The 22248-nt window shown below is 37.4% G+C and overlaps 1 protein-coding gene and 1 pseudogene across 7 annotated transcripts in view; both read left to right on the top strand.

The window, feature by feature from the left end:
* CEP112 (centrosomal protein 112) overlaps positions 1-22248 on the top strand; it is a 551576-nt gene that overhangs the window by 171217 nt on the left and 358111 nt on the right. For all 7 annotated transcript variants that reach the window (XM_055258901.2, XM_055258899.2, XM_055258897.2 and 4 more), the window contains one exon: positions 12564-12643. In XM_055258901.2, coding sequence (XP_055114876.1) covers positions 12564-12643 — 80 coding nt within the window. The remainder of the gene's footprint in view (positions 1-12563; positions 12644-22248) is intronic.
* On the top strand, positions 17232-17709 carry LOC129470759 (nuclear transport factor 2-like; annotated as a pseudogene).

Genomic DNA, 22248 nt, shown 5'->3' with positions numbered 1-22248 from the left:
TACTATGCTGTCTGCCACAGTATATCTAGTTTCTGATATATAGCACAATCTCTTTCTTATTTACACAATATTCCTTTTGTGATTACCTAAATTCTTGGGATGCAAGGGAGCAAAAAAAATATATTCAGTGACTATTCAATAAATGTGCTTATGGCTACTTAAATCAATTATTTATAGAAAATTCTCATGTTTGAGAGTGTATTATGTATCCTTGACTATCTGGTTTGTGTTGTCATTACCTATCACTTTTAAATACTTTTCTGGTATTAACAATTTAAAGTGGGGAAAGGATTACAAGCAAATCATTTATTGCTTACTACCATTTGTACACTAAAAAGGAAGGGTTGGAAATAGCATTATCTCTTTCTAGGTTGTTTGTTCTTTAATTGTCTTTTATGTACAAACAAGGATTTTTTTTTTTTTTTTTGAGATGGAGTCTTGCTCTGTTGCCCAGGCTGAAGTGCAGTGGCACAATCTCAGCTCACTGCAATCTCTGCCTCTCGGGTTCAAGTGATTCTCCTGCCTCAGCCTCTCAAGTAGCTGGGATCACAGGCATGTGCCACCATGCCTGGCTAATTTTTCTATTTTTCGTAGAGATGGGGGTTTCACCATGTTAGCCAGGATGGTATCAATCTCCTGATCTCATGATCTGCCTGCCTCAGCCTCCCAAAGTGCTGGGATTGCAGGCATGAGCGACCGCGCCCAGCCCAAACAAGGATTTTTTTTTAACCCACCAAAAGTATTGATCTGTTCTCTTTTGCCAAGATCTGTATGCAATGATCTCTCACTTCTCTGGTGTTTACTTATGTCACCCACAACTATCTGGAACATAGGTAAAATCTAAAAATGCAATCCAAAAAGGCTCTTAAACAATACAGATATATTCAATTATGAAAAAACAAATTTAAAACAATACTTATTGACTATTGGAGTATGGGCTAGATATTATCCTGGGTCCTAGGGATACAAAAATGAGAAACAGCTTCTACCTTAAGAAACCCCCAGCTCAAAAGTATGGTCATTGACACATTGATGTTTACCTCAGAGGGGAGTCCCTTGTTTTCCCACCCAGATAATTTCATTCTAATAATTTTAGAAGCAATAAATTAGATCAAGGTGCTTGTGCTAGCACACTGACCAGTGTCAAGAAATGGCAGCTAAAAACTTGTCAGAGGTGAAGATTCAATAATTAATGATAAAAAGCAGTTACAAAAAGACAAAATGCTTAGCAATTCAGGTACTACTTTCTGAAAAGGTGGACAGACTAAGGGAATTACCATGTTGTGGCACATTGTGGTTTTGGGTGTTCATAATAACCTTGAGTTATTCAATCTGAGAAGGTATAATAATTTTTCACATATACTGATCATTTATTATGTTCCTAATATTGTTCTAAGGTCTTTACATCAAGTAATTTATTAACTTATCGCAATTCTTTGATATACTCATTGTTATCCCAGTTTTTCAAAGGAGCCAGCTGAGGCACAGAATGTTATGTAGTTTGTGAAGGAATAAGGACATAAATCCATGCCATCTGATTATGAGCTTGGACTCATAATCATCGTGTAATTTTAGAGATAGATTTTTCTCAAAAATTGTTAATTTTTTGAAGCTTCCCATTTAAAGGGGTAAATCTCAACTGTGCTTTTATGTGGCAGTTCTGAGTCCCAGAAAAAAAAATCAGCAGTAAATAGAGGGGAAACTACTGGTACATGGTACATTGGAGGCACAGTGCTAATTTGCAAAATACCTATTGACTTGTCAGCAACTCTGATAGCAGTTCCTTGTTGGTTTCCCATGTAACATATCATTTTAGAGTACCAGTGAAGCAGGCCGTGTAACATATCATTTTAGAGTACCAGTGAAGCAGGCTGTGGCTTGAGGAGAAACGTGCCTACTCAGTAGAGCAGTGTAACCTAGTTCAAACCCTCCTGGGAATTGGTTTTAGCTATATCTCTGAGAGAGAGATTACACTTAGAGACATGTAATAGAAGCACAGTTACAGCCCCTATAGTTTTTGTCAAGCAGCAAACTGAATGCTGTTCTGAATATCAAGCACCAAATCTGCGTGGTGTACGGTGTTCAAGAATGAGTAGAAGAACAGAACCAAAATGGAGTCTCTGGGAAAGTATTGTAGAGGAAAGGAATGACAGCATTATGCAGAAGATTCAGAGGAAGGAGTTTCTCCTGAAAATGTGTTACTCCAGAAGAAAATGTTTAAAAATTCACCAGTATCATACAAGAAGATATGATATCTATGAAGGAGGAACAGATACCATAAGGAAAGAAAGGGATGAAGTGAAAATTGTCATAAGGAAATCGTAAGGAAACCAAAAGTACAATAGCAGACTTAAGATCACATAGGAGCTGGTTGGGTTAGGTCAGATTTTGTAAAGAATTAAATCAGCGATACGAAGGCAAGGCATAATGACCTTTCAGACTGCAAAAGAAAGGGACAAAGAATCAAAAATTTTGAGGAAGGTGATATTAAGGCAGAAAATAGAAAACCAGTATATAACAACTGATATTTCTGAATGAAGGCTCAGAATAAAGTAACACAAAAATAACTAAAGATATGAGAAAACTTTTCAGAAGGTCTGTGTATGTAATTTTAAAGATTTCACTCTTTATCAGCTAAAAATCAATACAAGATTAAAAAATGGTTGAATGACAGTACAAAGAGAATCATTTTTATAAATGTCCAGACCCCAGGGGGAGGGGAAAGCAAAGTTTAGATGACTTTAGTCTTCTTATTTGCAAACCTAAATGTCATAAAACAATAGAAAAACTTAACATATGCTGTGTTTTAGGCCAAAATGTTGTGACCTAAGAATCTTAAACCTACAATTTCCTTCATGTGTAAAGGCAACAGAATGACATTTTTGAATGTGCAAAGCCTCAGAAGATATATCACTAGGATATTTTTTTTGAAAAATAAAATTACTGGATGATGGACTTTAATCAACCTAAGGATAAGCAAAAGATCAAATCAAACAAAAAAAAATACTCAAGAATGAAAAAGTACTGGTGAATGCCAAAATTAAAATAGAGATGAATTTAAATATTGTGTACGCAATATAAACAATGGAAATGTCAGAAGAGAATCTTGAAAAAGAAGATGTGTAAAGTTAAAACAATTTAAAACCACTATCTGCCTCAGCATCTCAAGATTATATAAAAGAAAACCAAAATGACTAGGAGAGGGAGAAGTAAACATATGCCAAGCTATTATTTTAACAGGGCAGAGATATTAATTTTTAGCTTGCTAAATATTAGAGGGATGTAGATTAAAAAAAATTGTGAACTATTTGTGGCGTCATTAGTGTAATTAAAATCTGTTTCCAAAGACAGTGTCCTTGACAAAATACTAGCAAACCAAATTCAACAGCACATTAAGCGATCAGGCACCATGACCAAGTGGGTTTATTGTTGGGATGCAAGGATTGCTCAAGATAGGTAAATCAATAAATGTGGGAAATGATGGCTGACTAGATGCATCTAGAAAGAATATCTGCCACCAAGGGGCTAGGACATTGGGAAGACTGGCGCATTCCAAGTCGATCTTCAGAGGGAAGTTATTGAGAGTGGACAGAGGGAGGACAGAGACACTGGGCTGAAAGGGGAGGAAGCTGGGAACCCTGCATGGGGCTGCCACGCACTGGGTCTTCTTCCTGGCTCGTAATGTCTCCTGGGGAATGGGTGAGTTGAGCAGGCAAGGAGCAAGCTGCTCTTGCTTTGGACTTCTGGAATCCTGGCATCAGAAGACCCCATGACCCCCACACTTTAGCTGGCAGAGAGAGTTGCTTAGAGAGATGGTTGGGGCAGGACTCCAGCCTGTACAGAGGCCAGAGAGTTTTGATGTGGGAATGTCTGCAGGGGAACATGGCCGGGGATGCCTATTCCCTCAGGCTGGCCATGTTCCTCTGGGAGACTCTAGCCTTAAAAGAATTGTTGAACCTGAACAGAGCAGATGAGGCCAGTCTTACCTGAACTCTCCCATCTGCTGGCCTCTCCTGGGGCCATAGCCTGGCTTTGCCTGCTTACAGTGCAGTCTCAGATGCTCAACCAGGATGCCTCCCTAGGGCCCTCATCATAGCTCCTGTGCTGGCAAACTGTGCCAGATTGTCAGAGAGCTCCAGCAGAATGGCCCCCACTGACATGTTCCGGCCCACTCACATTCTCCCTCTACTGCAGCCTCCCCCATGCTTCTTTACCAGCAAGCACTCACCCATGGCCATCCCCCTGTTGCCATATTGGCACATGTGTGCATGGGTCAACCTTGCCCTTCCATGCTGGTGCGGTGATGTGCGTGCATCCCACTGCGCCATTGCTGCCAGCATTAGTGTACCCGTCCCCCACCTGCTGCTGTGTTGCAGTGCTGCCATTTCTGGTGTGAAAGCACTCAGGGAGGCCAGTGGCCCTGCCTCCCACCACCATTGCCACCACTGTGAACATGCACAAGGAGTTTGCCAACCCCACCCCAGCCAGAAACCCACTGCTATGCCAACACTGCCACCAGTGTGAATGCACACACAGATGCCAGTGACCCCTCCCCTCCATGGTGCCACTGCTGCCACTGTGAATGTGCATATAGAGGCTGGCAGTTGCTGGTCTGCCAGCGTCCCACCCCAGCTGACAAGGGTGAACCCTGGTGTACTACCATTGCTGCTGGCACATGCAAACAAGCATGAATCACATTGCCACTGCCTGATGAAGCGCTTTGGCTGGCACCACTCATTGTAGTGATGTGGCCATTGGACCAGGAACACTTTGGCCCATTTAACACAGCAGGTTCCCAACTTTGAGGGACCAGAGAACAAAGCCAGTGACCCGATACCAGCCCCTTAGAGTGTACAGTGTGGGAGTATTGAGCTGAGCCTTGGCTCCTCAAAATCTACTAGAAATGAAGCGAATCGATGGACCCCACCTTATGCCACAAACCCCCAAGGACATCAATGGAGATAAAAGCATAAAACAAAACAAAACAACCCCACCATCCAAAGGACAGCAACTTCAAAGGTTGAAGGGACATGAGCCCACACAGATGAGAAAGAACCAGAGCAAGAACTCTGGCAACTCAAAAAGCCAGAGTGTCTTCTTACCTACAGACACTCACACTAGTTCCCCAGAAGTGGTTCTTAACCAGGCTGAAATGGCAGAAGTAGAATTTAGACTATGAATAGGAACAAAGATGATTGAGATTCAGGGGAATGTTGAAACCCAATCCAAGGATTATAAGGAATACAATAAAATAATATAGGATATGAAATATGAAAATGCCATTTTAACAAAGAACCAAACTTACCTGATAGAGCTGGACAACGCACTTCACGAATTTCAGAATACAGTCACAAGTGTTAACAGTAGAATCAACCAGGCTGAGGAAAGAATATCAGAACTTGAAGAACAGCTATCTGAAATAACTCAGTCAGACAAAAATAAAGAAAAAAAAGTAAAAACAACTTCAGAGAAATATGGGATTATGTGAAGAGACCAAATCTATGACTTATTGGTGTCCCTGAAAGGGAAAGAAAGCAAGTAGCTTGGAAAATATACTTCAGGTTATAATTCATAAAAATTTCCCCAACCTTGCTAGAGAGACCAACATTTAAATTCAGGAAATGCAGAGAACCTTTGCAAAGTACTACACAAGAAGACCATCCCCAAGACACATAGTTATCAGATTCTCCAAAGTTGAAATAAAAGAAAAAATATTAAAGACAGCTAGAGAGAAGGGGCACGTCACCTACAAAGTGAAGCCCATCAGGATAACAGCAGACCTTTCAGAAGAAACCGTACAAATCAGAAGACATTGGGGGCCTATATTCAGCATTCTTAAGGAAAAGAATTTTCAGCCAAGAGTTTTATGTCCCACCAAACTAAGCTTTATAAGCAAAGGAGAAATAAGATCCTTTTCAGACAAGCAAATGCTAAGGGATTTCATTACCACCAGACCTACCTTATAAGAGGTTCTGAAGAGAGTTCTAAACATGGGAAGGATAGACCGTTAGCAGCCACTACAAGAACACACTTAAGTACACAGGCCACTGACACAATAAAGCAATCACACAAACAAGTCTGCATAATAACCAGCTAACAACATGATGACAGGATCAAATAAGCACATATCAATACTAACCTTGAATGTAAATGGGCAAAATGCCCTAATTAAAAGGCACAGAGTGGCAAGTTGGATAAAGAGGCAAGACCCAATGGTATGCTGTCTTTGAGAGAGACATCTCATAGGCAGTGACACCCATAGGCTCACAGTAAAGAGGTGGAGAGAAATATACCAAGCAAATGGAAAACAGAAAAAAGCAGGGGTTGCTATTCTAATTTCCGACAAAACAACCTTTAAATCAACAAATATCAAAAAAGACAAGAAGGACATTACATAATGGTAAACTGCTCAATTCAACAAAAAAACCTAATTATCCTAAATATATATGCACGCAACACAGGAGCACCCATACTCATAAAGAAAGTTCTTAGAGACCTATGAAAAGACTTAGACAACCACAGAATGATGATGGGAGACTTCAATACCCCACTGACAGTATTAGTCAAATGTCAGATCATCAAGGGAGAAAACTAACAAAGATATTCAGAACTCAAATTTGACACTTGACCAAATGCATGTATAGACATCTACATAACACTCCACCCAAAACAACAGAATATATATTCTTCTCATCTGCACATGGCACATACTTTAAAACTAAGCACACAATTGGACACAAAACAATCCTCAGCAAATAAAAAAAGCAAAATTATACCAGCTACACTCTTGGACCACAGTGCATTAAAAATAGAAATTAATACTAAGAAAATCGCTCAAAACCATATAATTACATGGAAATTAAACAACCTGATCCTGAATGACTTTTGGGTAAATAATGCAATTTAGGCAGAAATCGAGTAATTCTTTAATGAGATTAAAGATAAAATGTACCAGAATCTCCGGGATATAGCAAAGGCAGTGTTAAGAGTGAAGTTCATAGTGCTCAGCACTCATATCAGAAAGTTAGAGAGATCTCAAGTTAACCACCTAATAGTACAACTAGAGCAACCAGAGAAACAAGCAAACCAACTCCAAAGCTAGCAGAAGATAAGAAATAACCAAAATTAGAACTGAACTGAAGGAAATTGAGATGGAAAAAAACCATACAAGAATACTTCCCAATACTGTACCAGGAAGTAACTGAATCCCTGAACAGACCAATAATGAGTTCCATAATTAAATCAGTAATAAAAAGCCTACCAACCAAAAAAACCCCAGGACCAGAGGGATCCACAGCCTAATTCTAGCAGATGTGTAAAGAAGAGCTGCTACTATTCCTACTGAAACTATTCCAAAAAATTGAGGAGGAGGGACTCCTCCTTAACTCATCCTGTGAGGTTAGCATCATACTGATACCAAAACCTTGCAGAGACACGACAAAAAAAGTAAGCTTCAGGCCAATATCCTTGATAAACATTGATACAAAAATCTTCAACAAAATACTAGGAAACCAAATTCAGCAGCACATCAAAAAGCTAATTCACCACAATCAAGTACACTTTATCCCTGGGATGCAAGGTTGACTCAACATTTGCAAATCAATAAATGTGATTCATCACATATACAGAATTAAAGACAAAACCCACAGGATCATCTCAATAGCTGCAGAAAAGGCTTTTGATAAAATCCAACATCTCTTCATGTTAAAAACCCTCAACGATGTAGGCATTAAAGGAACATACTTCAAAATAATAAGAGCCATCTGTGAGAAACCCACAGCCAACATAATACTGAGTGGGCAAGAGCTGGAGACATACCTTTGAAAACCTCAGCAAGGCAAAGATGCCCTCTTTCACCACTCCTATTTAACATAGTAGTGGAAAACCTGGCCAGAGAAATCAGGCAGGAGAAAGAAAGAAAAGGTATCCAAATAGGAAGAGAGGAAGTCAAATATCCCTGTTTGCAGATGATATGATTCTATGCCTAGAAAACCCTATAGTTTTTGCCCCAAACTCCTTGATCTGATAAACAACTTCATCTGATAAAAAAAACTACATTTTTTCAGGATACAAAATCAATGTACAAAAATCACTGGCATTCTTACACACCAGCAACATCCAAGCTGAGAACCAAATCAAGAATGCAGTTCCATTCACATTGGCCATAAAAAGAATAATATACCTAGGAATACACCTACCCAGAGAGGTGCAAGATTTCTACAATGGGATAAAAAACATTGCTCAATGAAATCAGAGATGACACAAATAAATGAAAAAACATTTCTTGCTCATGGATAGGAAGAATCAATATTGTTAAAATGGCCATACTGCCCCAAACAATTTACAAATTCAATACTATTCCTATCAAACCACCAATGACATTCTTCACAGAATTAGAAAAAACTGTTTTACAATTCATATAGAACCAAAAAAGAGATTGAATAGCCAAGACAATCATAAGCAAAAAGAACAAGCTGGCGGCATCACATTACCTGACTTCAAACTATATTATAAGCCACTGTAACCAAAACAGCATGGTACTGTTACAAAACAGACACATAGATTAATGGAACAGAATAGAAAACCCAGAAATAAGACTGCGTACCTTCAACCATGTGATCTTCAGCAAAGTCAACACAAACAAGCAATGGGGAAATGACTCCCTTATTCAATGGTGCTGGGATAACTGGCTAGCCATATACAGAAGATTGAAACTGGACCCCTTCCCTACACCATAAGCAAACAAAGTCAATATGGATTAAAGACTTAAATGTAAAACTGAAAACTATAAAAATCCTGAAAGTTTACCTGGAAAATACCATTCTGGATATACAAAGTGGCAAAGATTTACAATCAACAGAGTGAAGAGGCAAACTACAGAATGGGAGAAAATATTTGCAAACCATTTATCTGATAAAGGACTAATATCCTAAATATATAAGGAATTAAAACAACTTTATAGCAAAAACACAAATAATCTGATGTTTAAAAAATGGGCCCAGGACTTGAGTAGACACTTTTCCAAAGAAGATATACAAATAACAGGTGTATGAAAAATTCTAGACATCACTAATCATCAGGGAAAGGCAAATCAAAACTAAAATGAAATATCACCTCACACTTGTTAGAATGGCTTTTGCTGACACACACATACACACACACACACACCCCAAAGGGATAACAAGTGTTGGCCAGGATGTGGAAGAAAGAGAGCTTCTATACTCTTTGGTGGGAATGTCATTATGGTAAACAGTGTGGAAGCATCTCAAAAAATTGAAAATAGCACTACCATATCATTCAGCAATTTCCACTTCTGGGTTTATATCCAAAGGAAATGAAATCAGTATGTTTAAGAGATATCTACACTCCTGTGTTCATTGCAGCACTATTCACAAGAGCCAAAATATGGAATCAAGCTAGATATTTATCTCTGGATGAATGGGATTGACCTAAGTGTTGTATCTATGGATGGAAGAAACTGTGGTATATATACACAGTGGAATACTATGCAGCCTTAAAAAAGAAAATCCTGTCATTTGCAATAACATGGAAGGTCCTGGAGGACAAGTACTGCATTATCTCACTTATACGTGGAATCTGAAAAAGCAATCAAACTCCTAGAATCAGATAATAGAATGGTGGTTACCAGGGGCTGGGTGGGGAGGGATGTCAGGGAATGGGTAGATGCTGGTTAAAGGGTACAAAGTTTTAGTTTAGGCTGGTCACAATGGCTCGTGACTATAATCCCAGCACTTTTGGATGCCGAGGGAGGTTCACTTGAGGGCAGGCATTTTATACCAGACTGGGCAACATAGTGAGACCCCGATTCTAAAAAAATATTATCCAGGTATGGTGGTGCATGCCTGTAGTCCTAGCTACCTGGGGGGCTGATGTGGGAGGATCACTTGAGTTCAGGAATTTGAGGTTACAGTGAGCTATCATTGTGCCACTGTACTCCAGCCTGGGTGGCAGTGAGACCCTGTCTCAAAAAAAAAAAAAAAAAAAGTTTTAGGAGGAGTAAGTATCTGGAGATATAATATGGTGATTATTATTAATAATAATCTGTAGTATACTTGAAAATTGCTAAGAGAACGAACTTTAGATGTTCTCATCACAAAAATAAGTATATGTATGATATGATGAATATGTGACTTAGCTTGATTTAATATTTCTACAATGTATACATATATCAAAACTTCACACATATCATATGTATATACAATTTGTCATTTTTCAATTAAAATAAATTTTAAAAACACCATGTTGTATACCTCAAAGATGTATAATTTTATTTGCCAATTATATGGCAATAAAGCTGGAAAAGTCATTTTCTGTCTGTGTCAATCTGTCAGAACGTGGAGGAGTTGAGGACAGTAACAAAAATGCTATGTATAAAAAGTAACATAAAAAATTAGGGAACAGGAAAAAACGGCATAAATAGTATTTTAGTGCTAGCAATAAATCTAAGAAGAAAATGTATGATTTGGGCCAAATTCAACTTGCGAGAGAACTTGACTAACAAAGAACGATTAAAGCAAAAGGAGAGGTGAATGTGTATAAGTAAACACCAGTGTAAGATAACATCTCACATATTAGTTTCTCCCTTTAACTTTCTTCCAAATTGTCCTTCCCCCACACTTTCACTTGAATACATTGACTTTTCTCTGTGTGTTTTTCCTAAGTTTGTGGGTGATTTTTTCACTTAAGATTTTATTTTTTACTGATATAAAAACATGTTTCCAGGATCTGTGTATTAGGTCATATCCGAATTTCATTTTGAGGTTTTAGTCTTTGACTCTGTACATTAAAAAGACTAGATTTGCGTTGAAATGGTGCTTTTGTTGCTTTAGTAATGTTTGTACTCCAGTGTAGTATGCTTACTATGTGCCAAACACTGTAATACATATTAGAGATCCAAAATAATAATTAAACACTTGAACATGGTAAAAACTTGAACAGCAGACTTCTTTTTCCTGCATGTAAAATAAAATAAGTGTAGTGGCAAAATTTTGCAAGGCAAGTTGCTCTTTCTCTTTCTCATAAGACAAATAGTCTTTATGAGATACTTTAAATTTACCATTTAAAATATGGGGGAGGGTGGCTACAGGTTCCTAATTCTCTTGCTTTTTCTTCTCTGCCTCTCAGTGTATTCTTACTTTTGAGATTATCATCATAGCAGCTCATAGAAGCTTTTCGATATTATCTTGGAAAATTTCCTGTCTGAAAACATTGATTTTATTAATTTATTTATTTACTAAAACACTGAGAGCAGAAATCCAAAAGAATTTTAAAAAGAAGAGGTAAAAGATAGGGTTTGAGTTAAATAGGTCTCCATTTAAGCTGATGTAAATAGCTAAATACAGGTATTTTTGGCTAGCCCTGATTCAGTGTTTGATATGGTTTGTCATAGTATATTTGTTTTGTTGTTGTTCTTGTCGTTTCTCTCTTAAACCTGTTGGCCACTCGTTTCACTTTCAGCCTTACCTTGCTTACCAGCAGGTCTGTAGCGGGTATTCCCACCCCACCAAGTAACTTGAGCTTTCCCACCTCCCAGCTGGGCTCTGCATCTTCAGTTGCCATGTATGTGGAGCCATGGCTGCTGTTTCATTCCTTCCTTTTCGTCCAGCTGTACCAAAGTTTCCCTTTTACATTTTAAGATCCGTAAAATGTCCACATTGGCTATGTTTATCTGCATATGCATATGAAGAGCTTTTTGTGAAGACATTTTTTTTTTTATTTTTTTGAGATGGAGTCTCACTCTGTTGCCCAGGCTGGAGTGCAGGGGTGCGATCTTGGCTCACTGCAACCTCCACCTCCCGGGTTCAAGCAATTCTCCTGCCTCAGCCTCCTGAGTAGCTGGGATTACAGGCGCGCACCACCATGCCCGGCTAATTTTTGTGTTTTTAGTACAGACAGGGTTTCATCATGTTGGTCAGGCTGGTCTCGAACTCCTGACCTTGTGATCCGCCTGCCTCAGCCTCCCAGGCGTGAGCCATCGTGCCCGGCCGAAGACAAATTTTCATTTAGCCCTTCTTATTGATGCTGCCATCTCATTTACTCAAATGATCCACATTTAGGAAAGAGGTAGGCATGGTGGGGGGAGAGGGGAGGAGTGGCAGTTTCCTTCCAGACTCAGTAAATGGTTATACAAATTATTCCCAGCAGTGGAAGAGAAGACCATTTCATCATAACCATTATGTGTTCAGGGAATATAGACACATTGTTCACTGTATTCTCTTGAATCTTGTAAGATTTCTTTTCTTTGATTAAAATATAATTTAAAAAATCTAAAGTATTCCTTTTTTTATTTTCTTTTAACTTATGAATTTATTTTAAAAGAATTCACCTGCAGGTAGACTCAAGAAATTCACTTTGAACAGAAAATAGGTATTTGAGTATAGTATTGAAATCATTCTATGGTAGACCAAGTTTCTATCTTGAAATATCTAAATCTGATTTTATATTAAAAATGGATTTTTGATCACTGTTTCATTGTTTGTATGTCTCTTTGAAGTAAACTTTACTTGTCTTCCAATAAATTTTACATGTTCTTGTCATGGCAGGCTCATGACTTGCAGAGTGAACTTGATAAAGGAAAAGAAGATACTCAAAAGAAAATTCATAAATTTGAGGAAGCTTTGAAGTGAGTAAAATTGTAATGCATTTGATTTAAAACTACCCTTTATTAAACTGTGAGCCAAATTAAGTAACTGGGACCTAAACACTATATTTTTATAAGAGCTTTGCTATGGATTCGTTTCTATCAGTTTTCCATCACAAATCTCTATCTTCAGGATTTTATTACTAGCCAGTAAATTGTTTTAAAAAAAGAAAAATCAGTTCAGCTGTTTTTAAGTGATAGGAATGTAAAAAAATAGAACTTAGTGGTTTCAGATGCTCTCTCCCTCTTAAACGAAAACAGATTTTTTAAAAAATGAGATTTAGGTCTTAGGACATTTAGAAATTCCTCTGTAGATTTTGTTGAGCAGTTTGGGAAATGAAATGTTCCAGTTGTTATAATTGAAAATGGATTACTATACAGGCATTATTTAGGAAAGAGTTTGTCTTATGATATACTTAGTATTTTAGTGTTTTAGTGTACTTAGGCATACATTAAAATATTAGATTTTATTTGTCTTCTCCATTCATTTACTAAATTGATTGGACTCTCCTATTACTAGGTTTGACCTTGCAGTTTTTAGCTGAAAAAACATTGATTCATTTAGATAACTTAAAACATAAATTATTGTGAGGTGTGAACTCAATAAATATCGAGTTCCCATCATGTGTCAGCCAATGTTCAGCACATTCCCATAGAACCATATAGTCTAGTTGGAGAGATATTGAAGACATTTGGCAATTTGGTACAGAATGATAAGAGTTTAATTGGAGGAAGGTCAATACGGTGACTGACCCAAGAAAGTGATTTAAGATTAAGCTTTCTTGAGCTCAAAAAAGTGATTTAAGATTAAGCTTTCTTGAGCTCAATATACCTAGCTAACTCCCAGAGAATCAGTAATTTTATTTCACTTGCTTCCCTAAACCTCCAGATAAGAATGACTTACAGAAAGGCCAAAAAGAATACCCAAGATCAAACACATTTAGTATCGAATTCTGCCTGGGAAGATTGCATAACCATTCCTTCTCTCTCACTTTGCTTGTTAATAAAATATATTGGCTCAGTTCCTGAATAGAACATTTTAATGTGATTTATAAATGATGGCATCACAAGACATCCATGTTTTTATCTACAGAGGGACTTATTTGTTTACCTTGTCAATATGCATTAGATGAAATCAGGAGAGAACAATAATATTCATTAGATTTTAAGTCAAATAAATATTGAACAAAACTCGGGCAGTCTTGTTTTCTTTTTTTGAGATGGAGTCTCACTTTGTCACCCAGGCTGGAGTGCAGTGGTGCAATCTTGGCTCACTGCGACCTCTGCCTCTTGGGTTCAAGTGATTCTCCTGCCTCAGCCTCCTGAGTAGTTGGGATTACAGGTACACGCCACCATGCCTGGCTAATTTTTGTATTTATTTATGTTTTTTAGTAAAGACTGGGTTTCACTATGTTGGTCAGGCTGGTCTCGAACTCCTGACCTCGTGATCTGCCCGCCTCGGCCTCCCAAAGTGCTGGTATTACAGGCGTGAGCCACCACACCTAGCCCACTCTTGCTTTTGTTAATGGATAGGATGCTCTCTATTCTTCATTAGTTCATTTTTTCTCTTTAAAATCATTAACTACTTTCTTCATGAAGATTTCTCCATGAACTTTATGAAATTTACCATAATTTTTCTCTCTTGTTCTACTTTGCCTTTGTTCTTTTTAACTTTCTTTATCCTTTCTTCATTTCTTCATTGGTTTATTGATTTATATTTTATAAGTCTAAGGAAGGGATAATTTCTTTTAATCAGCGGTCCTCAAACTTTTTGGCACCAGGGACCAGTTTTATGGAAGAAAATTTTTCCATGGATAGGGGGTGGGTGGGGAATGGTTTTGGGATGAAACTGTTCCACCTCAGATCATCAGGCATTAGATTCTCATAAGGAGTGTGCAAGCTAAATCTCTTGCTGGCACAGTTCACAATAGGGTTCACGCTCCTGTGAGAATCTAATTTGACAGAAGGCGGAGCTCAGGTGGCAATGCTGGCTCGCCTAGGGCTCATCTTCTGCTGTGGCCTGGTTCCTAACAGGCCATGGACCTGTATGGTGCCCTTGGGTTTGGGACCTTGGCTTTAAATAGCAGTAAGACAACAAATATTTGTTTAGTACCTACAATGTTTACACATTGTAATATCATACTAAAAGAAATAAAAGGTTTAGAAGACAGCTCAAGATGTAATGATGTTCTTAATGATTTTCCAGTCCAGGTTAGGCATTTGAAGTACTTAAAATAACTAGGTATTAACTTGTTGACCATAACAGCAATTAAAGTTCAGAAAGATCGTTTCAGTGTGATATTAGGAGTTTATGTATATAACAATATAGTATCTTTTAGTGGTTCTGGTAGATAGTCAAAGAGCCCTGAAGTTTCTGCAGTTTTCTATATACAATATAATCATTTTCTGAGCCAAGTAACCCTCTTTAGGTACTTCAAAGGTCTTTGCCAAAATACTGAATTTTATTTGGAGTTAAAAGAAGATATTTTAGAATGTTAAATAAAATTCTTCTGTAGATTATTTATCCATCCTCCATATAGTTAATACCTTCATTTTGGCTAAATGTCTGGATGATCTTAACAGTACAGTACCCAGCATAGTAATAATAATGTAGTCTGAAAGTAAAAGAGTAAATTATTGTGAGGTCTAACTTCAAAGTAAACAGCACAAGTTGGCTGTTTTCCCAAAGGAGAATATTGTGACTGCTACTGCTTTTGAATCTAAGAATAGCATTAGATCTGGTTGGCCCAGAGACGGTTCCATTTTGCTACAAGACAGCTTTGTGATGTAGAAATTTGCCTTGACTATTAACAAAATTTTTTCTTTAAAAATACACAAAGATGGAAAATCTCAGTTTTAGAATGTAGTGCTGTTCATCCATGTAGTTATTCTTTCTTTCATTCATTGAATAAGGGTTTATTTCTTCTGTGCATGTTGAATATATAGTAGAGAGGCTATCAGAGAAAACCGGGATATATAAATATGAATTTATATACATATAAAAACATGATACATGCTGTATAAAGCAAAATACTTTAAAAAAACATAATAATAAGGTAATAATCAGTAATAATAAGGTAATAATCAGTAAGATGTACTAGTAATGGGAGGCATCTTAGAGAAGGAAAAGTCTTTAACTGAGTTGTGAAGGAAAAGTGGAGAATAAATTATCCTGGGAGTTTGGTCCCATCCTCTCCTGTCTCTCTAGAGATGCTAGCCTCTACTAGTTTTGTCTCTTTCTTTTCTATTTCCCAGCTCTCTTTCTTCACCTTGTTACATGACCAGATATATTCCTTCGATAGAATACCTTTCCTTTTCTCCTAATGACTTCTAAGTGTCAAGTTCTTTGATTCTCTCAGATTATAGAATTTTGTGACCATGTAGGGATAGTCTTGTGAATCGGGATGATACATAATGTGTTTGAGATGTTAATGGAAAAGTTGAGTGGCTTTATTCTGACACAGTAATTGTATCAAAGACAAAAAGGCTGGGAATTTTTCTATGAGAGGATGATGTGCTTGATATTTATACTCTCTCCAAGCAATTGAAACTGTCAACTCATCTTTGGTTTAGAGCTCAAGTTGATATTTCAGAACCTATCATTATTTAAGAAGGAGGATTGTAGTTAGCATTTTTCACTTTAAATGCTAACTCCTTAAAGCTAATTTGCCTATTGCTATTGTTTCTAAAAATGAAACTAGTTTAATGTTGTTGCCTTACTATTCTTTTCAATTTTTGTTCTACATATGTATTAAATACTTTTGCTTCCTATTTCGTTTTTTACTGTAGAAAATAATTTTAATAACCTCCAGAAATGGAAAGTTATCTGAAGCTTTAATGGTATGAGTTGTACATGTTCATGTTTCATTTTTCAAAGATAAATAATTAAAGCATATGGGAAACTAAATAGACTCTAATGAAAGGAAAATGATGGTATAAAACCAAATAATTGTATTTTTGGAGGAGTTAAAATTCATAAACAACAAATGGGGATAGTACAAGTTTGGTTTATTCCTTTTTCAATATTCTTGTGTTATCAAATTTAATTTTTAAGTTTTTGGTGCTGTAAACATAATAAAGAATTATTTTGAGACAGTGTATAGTCTATTTTAAAGTTTTCAATTAAAACTTCCAAAACCATCTTTTTGATTAACTTTTTCAAACTCTGTTTTTACAATAAAGTACAAAAATGCCTTAACATATTTATTCTGATATTTTAAACTCTTTTTGCATTGTCATAAACATTCTAAATATTTTTAACCCTAACACTAATATGGACAAGCTTTCTATTTTTCAGTTAGTATTAAATATATGTACAGTAGTAGTTCACTAGAATATGGAAAGAAACATAACCCACAGAATGGGAGAAAATATTTGCAAACTATGCATCTGACAAAGGTCTAATATCCAACATCTATAAGGAACTTAAACAAATTTACAATTAAGAAAATCCATTAAAAACTGGGCAAAGGACATCAATAGACTTCAAAAGAAGACATACATGTGGTCAGCCATCATATGAAAACAAGCTCACGCAGACCACACTGGTTTGCTGTCACCACTGCTGCCATTGTGCCAGCCCTTCAGGTCTCCCCGAGGCCGGGTGACGCTCCAGAATGGGAGACAAGCCCATTTGGGAGCAGATTGGATCCGGCTTCAATCAACATTGCTACCAGTTATTTGATAACGATGGAACCCAACTAGGCACAATTTACGTTGACGCATCATGCCTTATGTGAGAAGGACAACAGTTCCATGGAAAGCTGCCATTTTAGAGAAGTTGTCTAGCCTTCCGTTTCAGAAAGTCCAGCACAGCATCACAGCACAGGACCATCAGCCCACGCCAGATAGCTGCATCATCAGCATGGTTGTGGACCAGCTTAAGACGTGAAGACCCCATCATGGAGTTCCACCAGATGTTCCTATTAAAGAACATCAACGATGCTTGGGTTTGCACCAATGACATGTTCAGGCTTGCCCTGCACAACTTCGCCTGACCCCCTCTCAGCCTGGCACGCTGTTTCCTTCTCCCTCCTCTTCCCAATACTATTCCCGCTCCTCCAGATGCTCCCAATATCATGCACAAATGAGCAGCGCTGCGGTGAGAGTGGGCGCAGTGCTCTGCTGCCACCGAGGTGCTATGAATGATGTTTGGACGCTAGACTAGTTGCATCTATGGGAGAAGTTTGTGTTGTACCAGCACATGCCTCGGAAAGACTTAAATAATGCAAAAGGTTGTCTTTTTTTTTTTTTTTAATCTACTGACAAGTTGCTCTAGTAATCCAAAGAAGTGAAGGAGAAAGCAGCTGCCTCACCGCCCAGACATTGATTTGTTCAGATGTTTCAATGCCTCATGATACAATAAAACCACAAACATTTTCTTAACAGTTTAAAAAAAAAAAAAAAACAAAAAAGCAAAAAAGTTCAACATCACTGATCATTAGAGAAATGCAAATCAAAACCACAATGAGATACCATCTTACATCAGTCAAAATGGTTATTACTAAAAAGGCAAAAAAATAACAGATGCCAGTGAGGTTGCAGAGAAAAAGGAACACTTATACACTGTTGGTGGGAGTGTAAATTAGTTGAGCCATTGGAAGACAGTGTGGCAGTTCCTCAAAGACCTAAAAACAGAAGTACCATTCGACCCAGCAATCCTATTACTGAGTATATACCCAAAGGAATAGAAAATCATGTTCTATTATAAAGACACATGCACATGTAAGTTGATTGCAGCGATATTAACAATAGCAAAGACATGGAATCAACCTAAATGCCTGTCAGTGATAGATTAGATAAAGGAAATGTGGTATATATACACCATGGAATACTATGCAGCCATAAAAAAGAAATGAGATCATGTCCTTTGCAGGAACATGACTGGAGCTGGAGGCCATTTTCCTTAACAAACTAATGCAGGAACAGAAAACCAAATACCACGTGTTGTCACTCATAAGTGGGAGCTAAATGTTAAGAACACATGGACACATAGAAGGGAACAACACACACTGGGTCCTATGGCAGGATGGAGGATGTGAGGAAGGAGAGGATCAGGAAAAATAACTAACGGGTACTAGGCTTAATACCTGGGTGATGAAATAATCTGTACAACAAACCCCATGACACAAGTTTACCTATATAACAAATCTGCACATGTACCCCAGACTTAAAAGTTAAGTAAAAAAAAAAAAAAAAAAAGCTTTCAGGATTATATCACTTAAATAATGAGTAAATATAGGAAAAATAATTTAGTAATTTCTGGCTGGGCGTGGTGGCTCACGCTTGTAATCCCAGCACTTTGGGAGGCCGAGGCGGGTGGATCACGAGGTCAGGAGATCGAGACCATCCTGGCTAACACGGTGAAACCCCGTCTCTACTAAAAATACAAAAAATTAGCCGGGCAGTGTGGCGGGCGCCTATAGTCCCAGCTGCTTGGGAGGCGGAGGCAGGAGAAGGACGTGAACCCGGGAGGCAGAGCTTGCAGTGAGCCGAGATAGCGCCACTGCACTCCATCCTGGGCAACAGAGCGAAACTCTGTCTCAAAAAAAAAAAAAAAAAAAAAAGAATTTAGTAATTTCTATTGGAATTCATTTCAGCAAGTAAATATTTCCTGCATTTATAAAACACTGATACAGTGAAAGTATTATAAGAAATGATGAATAAAATATTTGTCTTTACTTCTAGAACAGACTTAAAATGACTTATAAACACATATTAACATGTAATTAAAATATAACAAATATGTAGAGAATGGTAGATATTATTGTACTAGATATAAAATATTTCTGTATTTAAATTCTAAATTTGCTTTGACTTGAACTCTTTTTGGTGGTTTTGGGAATAGTTTGAATTTAGTGTGGGTTAAGAGCATGGACTCTGGACTTGGTTGTCATCCGTCCAACTTCTAGCTTAAATTACTAACTGTGTGACCTTAGGCATGATGCTTAATTTCCATGTGATTCAGGCTTTACATCTGTAACATGAGGATAATAATAAGATAATAAGGTGTTCCCTCTAAGATTATTGAGAGGCTTAGAAGAGTTAATATAAAGCATTTAGAGTTGTGTCTGTTATGTATATGTATTATTAATATTATTATTATAAGGGCTATATTATATATGTGTATTAGCTCTGTTTTCTTAGTTTCTCATTGCCTTATAAAATCATATAAACAGGTTTTCCAGAAGAAGTAATCTTTTCCTGACAGGAAAAGATTATTTCATCATCCAGGGTTTTTTTTCTTTTTAAAGAAAATAGCTTTATTGAGGTACAATTCTCACACCATAAAAATAACTTGTTTTAAGTGCACAATATATGATTTTTAGTAAATTCACAGAGTTTTGTGTTTTGTAACCATCACCATAATTCAACTTTGTAACATTTCATTTTTTGGGGGACGAGGCCTTACTCTGTCACCCAGGCTGGAGTGCAGTGGTCTGATCTTGGCTCACTGCTACCTCGACCTCCCAAGCTCAAGCGATCCTCCCACCCCAGCTTCCTGAGGAGCTGGGACCACAGGCATGCGCCACCATGCCCAGCTAATTTTTTGTATTTTCGGTAGAGACAGGGTTTCACCATTTTGCCCAGGCTGGTCTCAAACTCCTGGGCTCAAGTGATCCATCCACCTCAGGCCTCTCAAAATACTGGGATTACAGGTGTGAGCCACCACCCCCAGCCCAATTTTAGAACATTTCTATCACCCCAAAAAGATCCCCCATGGCACCAAATTTTAAAATAAAATAATGATTTTTTTTTTCTGACAAGGTCTTCAATAGTCATTTTGCAGAAAATACAGACTATTTCTTATTTTGACTTTCAATAAAAGCTGAAAGTTATTATATTAAGATGTGCTTTGGCATGTTGTAGAGACCTAAGCTAAGGTAGCCTTAATATGTTGTTTACTGGTTACTTTGCTCTCCAATATTTTAACTTTGATACAAGGGTGAATTTAGAAAAAAGATTGTGTGTGTGTTGGGGTGGGTGTTTAGGGTGTGTGTATAAATGCATTGAAAGGGATCTGGACATTATATAAAAACATACATATATATGTATGTTTTATAGCTTATGACAATAATAAAGACAAAATAAACCAATAAAGTTTTAGAAGGAAGAATTATAATAAAACATTAATAGTAGTTAAATATTGTATGCTCACCCTAGTTGGGAAGCATATGAGGTTTTAAAAAATTTATGTTTTGCATGTATTTTTAATTAAACGTGTCTGAGGATTCCTCGAGGTCCTGAAATGCTTTCAATTTGTCCCAAATCACTTAAGCCAGTAAGGGGTGGAGCAGAGTGTAAACCAAGTTTCTGGAAATAGCTAAAAGTCTATTTTGAGTTTTTGACTGAACAGCCTTCTGTGTATTTCATATAATAAATGGAGAGTTGTCAGGGATGAAACACTTTTTTTTTTTTAAACAGGTGAGAGTTTTTCTCACCTAGAATGAAAGGATACCCTACCACAGCCTGTTAAGAGAGGGTATTAGGAGGCTTATGGAATATAGAATACGAAAGAGAGCTTTTTAATAAGTGTACAATTAGGATTATTATTATTATTTTAGACGGAGTCTCACTCTCTTGCCCAGGCTGGAGTGCAGTGGCATAATCTCGGCTCACTGCAACCTTTGCCTCCCAGGTTCAAGCAATTCTTTTGCCTCAGCCTCCCAAGTAGCTGGGACTACAGGTGCACGCCACCATGCCCGCCTAATTTATTTTGTATTTTAGTAGACACGAGGTTTCACTGTGTTGCCCAAACTGGTCGTGAACTCCTGAGCTCAGGCAAGCCACCCGTCTCAGCCTCCCAAAGTGCTGGGAATACAGCCATGGGCCACCGCGCCCATCTAGGATTTTTTAATGAAAAGAAAAAGTATTCTCCATGTAAGAGGCTTCAGGCTTTCTTCTTGTGTGAATTCGTGTGTAATACATAGATTCATCTTCTACTTTTAATTTATCAATCTTACTTTGTAAACTTGAATCTGATTTTAGCATACTTATTTTGATTCCTAAATATCGTAACATTTCAGGGTAAGTAAATCTCATGAATGAACTATAGTTTAGGGAGATTATCCTGGCAGGAATGAAAATATAAATTTAAGTAATGAGAAAGTGGAAGCAGGAAAATAACGAAGATGAAGCTATCATAATTGTCCATGTAAGAGACAGTGGACTCTGGGACAGTGGTGAGCCCGTGATGGAGAGAGAGGATGTTTGCAGCCACAGTGGATCAGATGTGCCAAGACAAGGAGCTTCTCTGGAACTCTCCAGTCTCGTCTGAGTACCTTTTCTTCATCGCAGTTAATAAACTTTGACAAATAATTTCTAAGAGATAGCTGATGAAAAGCTGCATTGTTTTATATTTTTGTTCCATATAGATGTAGATTAAGTGGAAATCTGAAGTACAAATACTGATTTTAAAAATATTTTCTTTTAGATTCAGGGGGTGCATGTGCAGGTTTATTACATGGATATATTACATAATGGGGGTGTTGGGGCTTCTAGTGAAATACTGGATTTTTAAATACAGTTTCATGAATTATAAAGATACAAATATAATGATTTTAAAAACTTTGAAACACTGGAATTTA

This window comes from Symphalangus syndactylus, chromosome 20, assembly GCF_028878055.3.
Source record: "Symphalangus syndactylus isolate Jambi chromosome 20, NHGRI_mSymSyn1-v2.1_pri, whole genome shotgun sequence".
Taxonomy (NCBI): domain Eukaryota; kingdom Metazoa; phylum Chordata; class Mammalia; order Primates; family Hylobatidae; genus Symphalangus; species Symphalangus syndactylus.
This window is presented reverse-complemented; position numbering and strand designations above follow the sequence as displayed.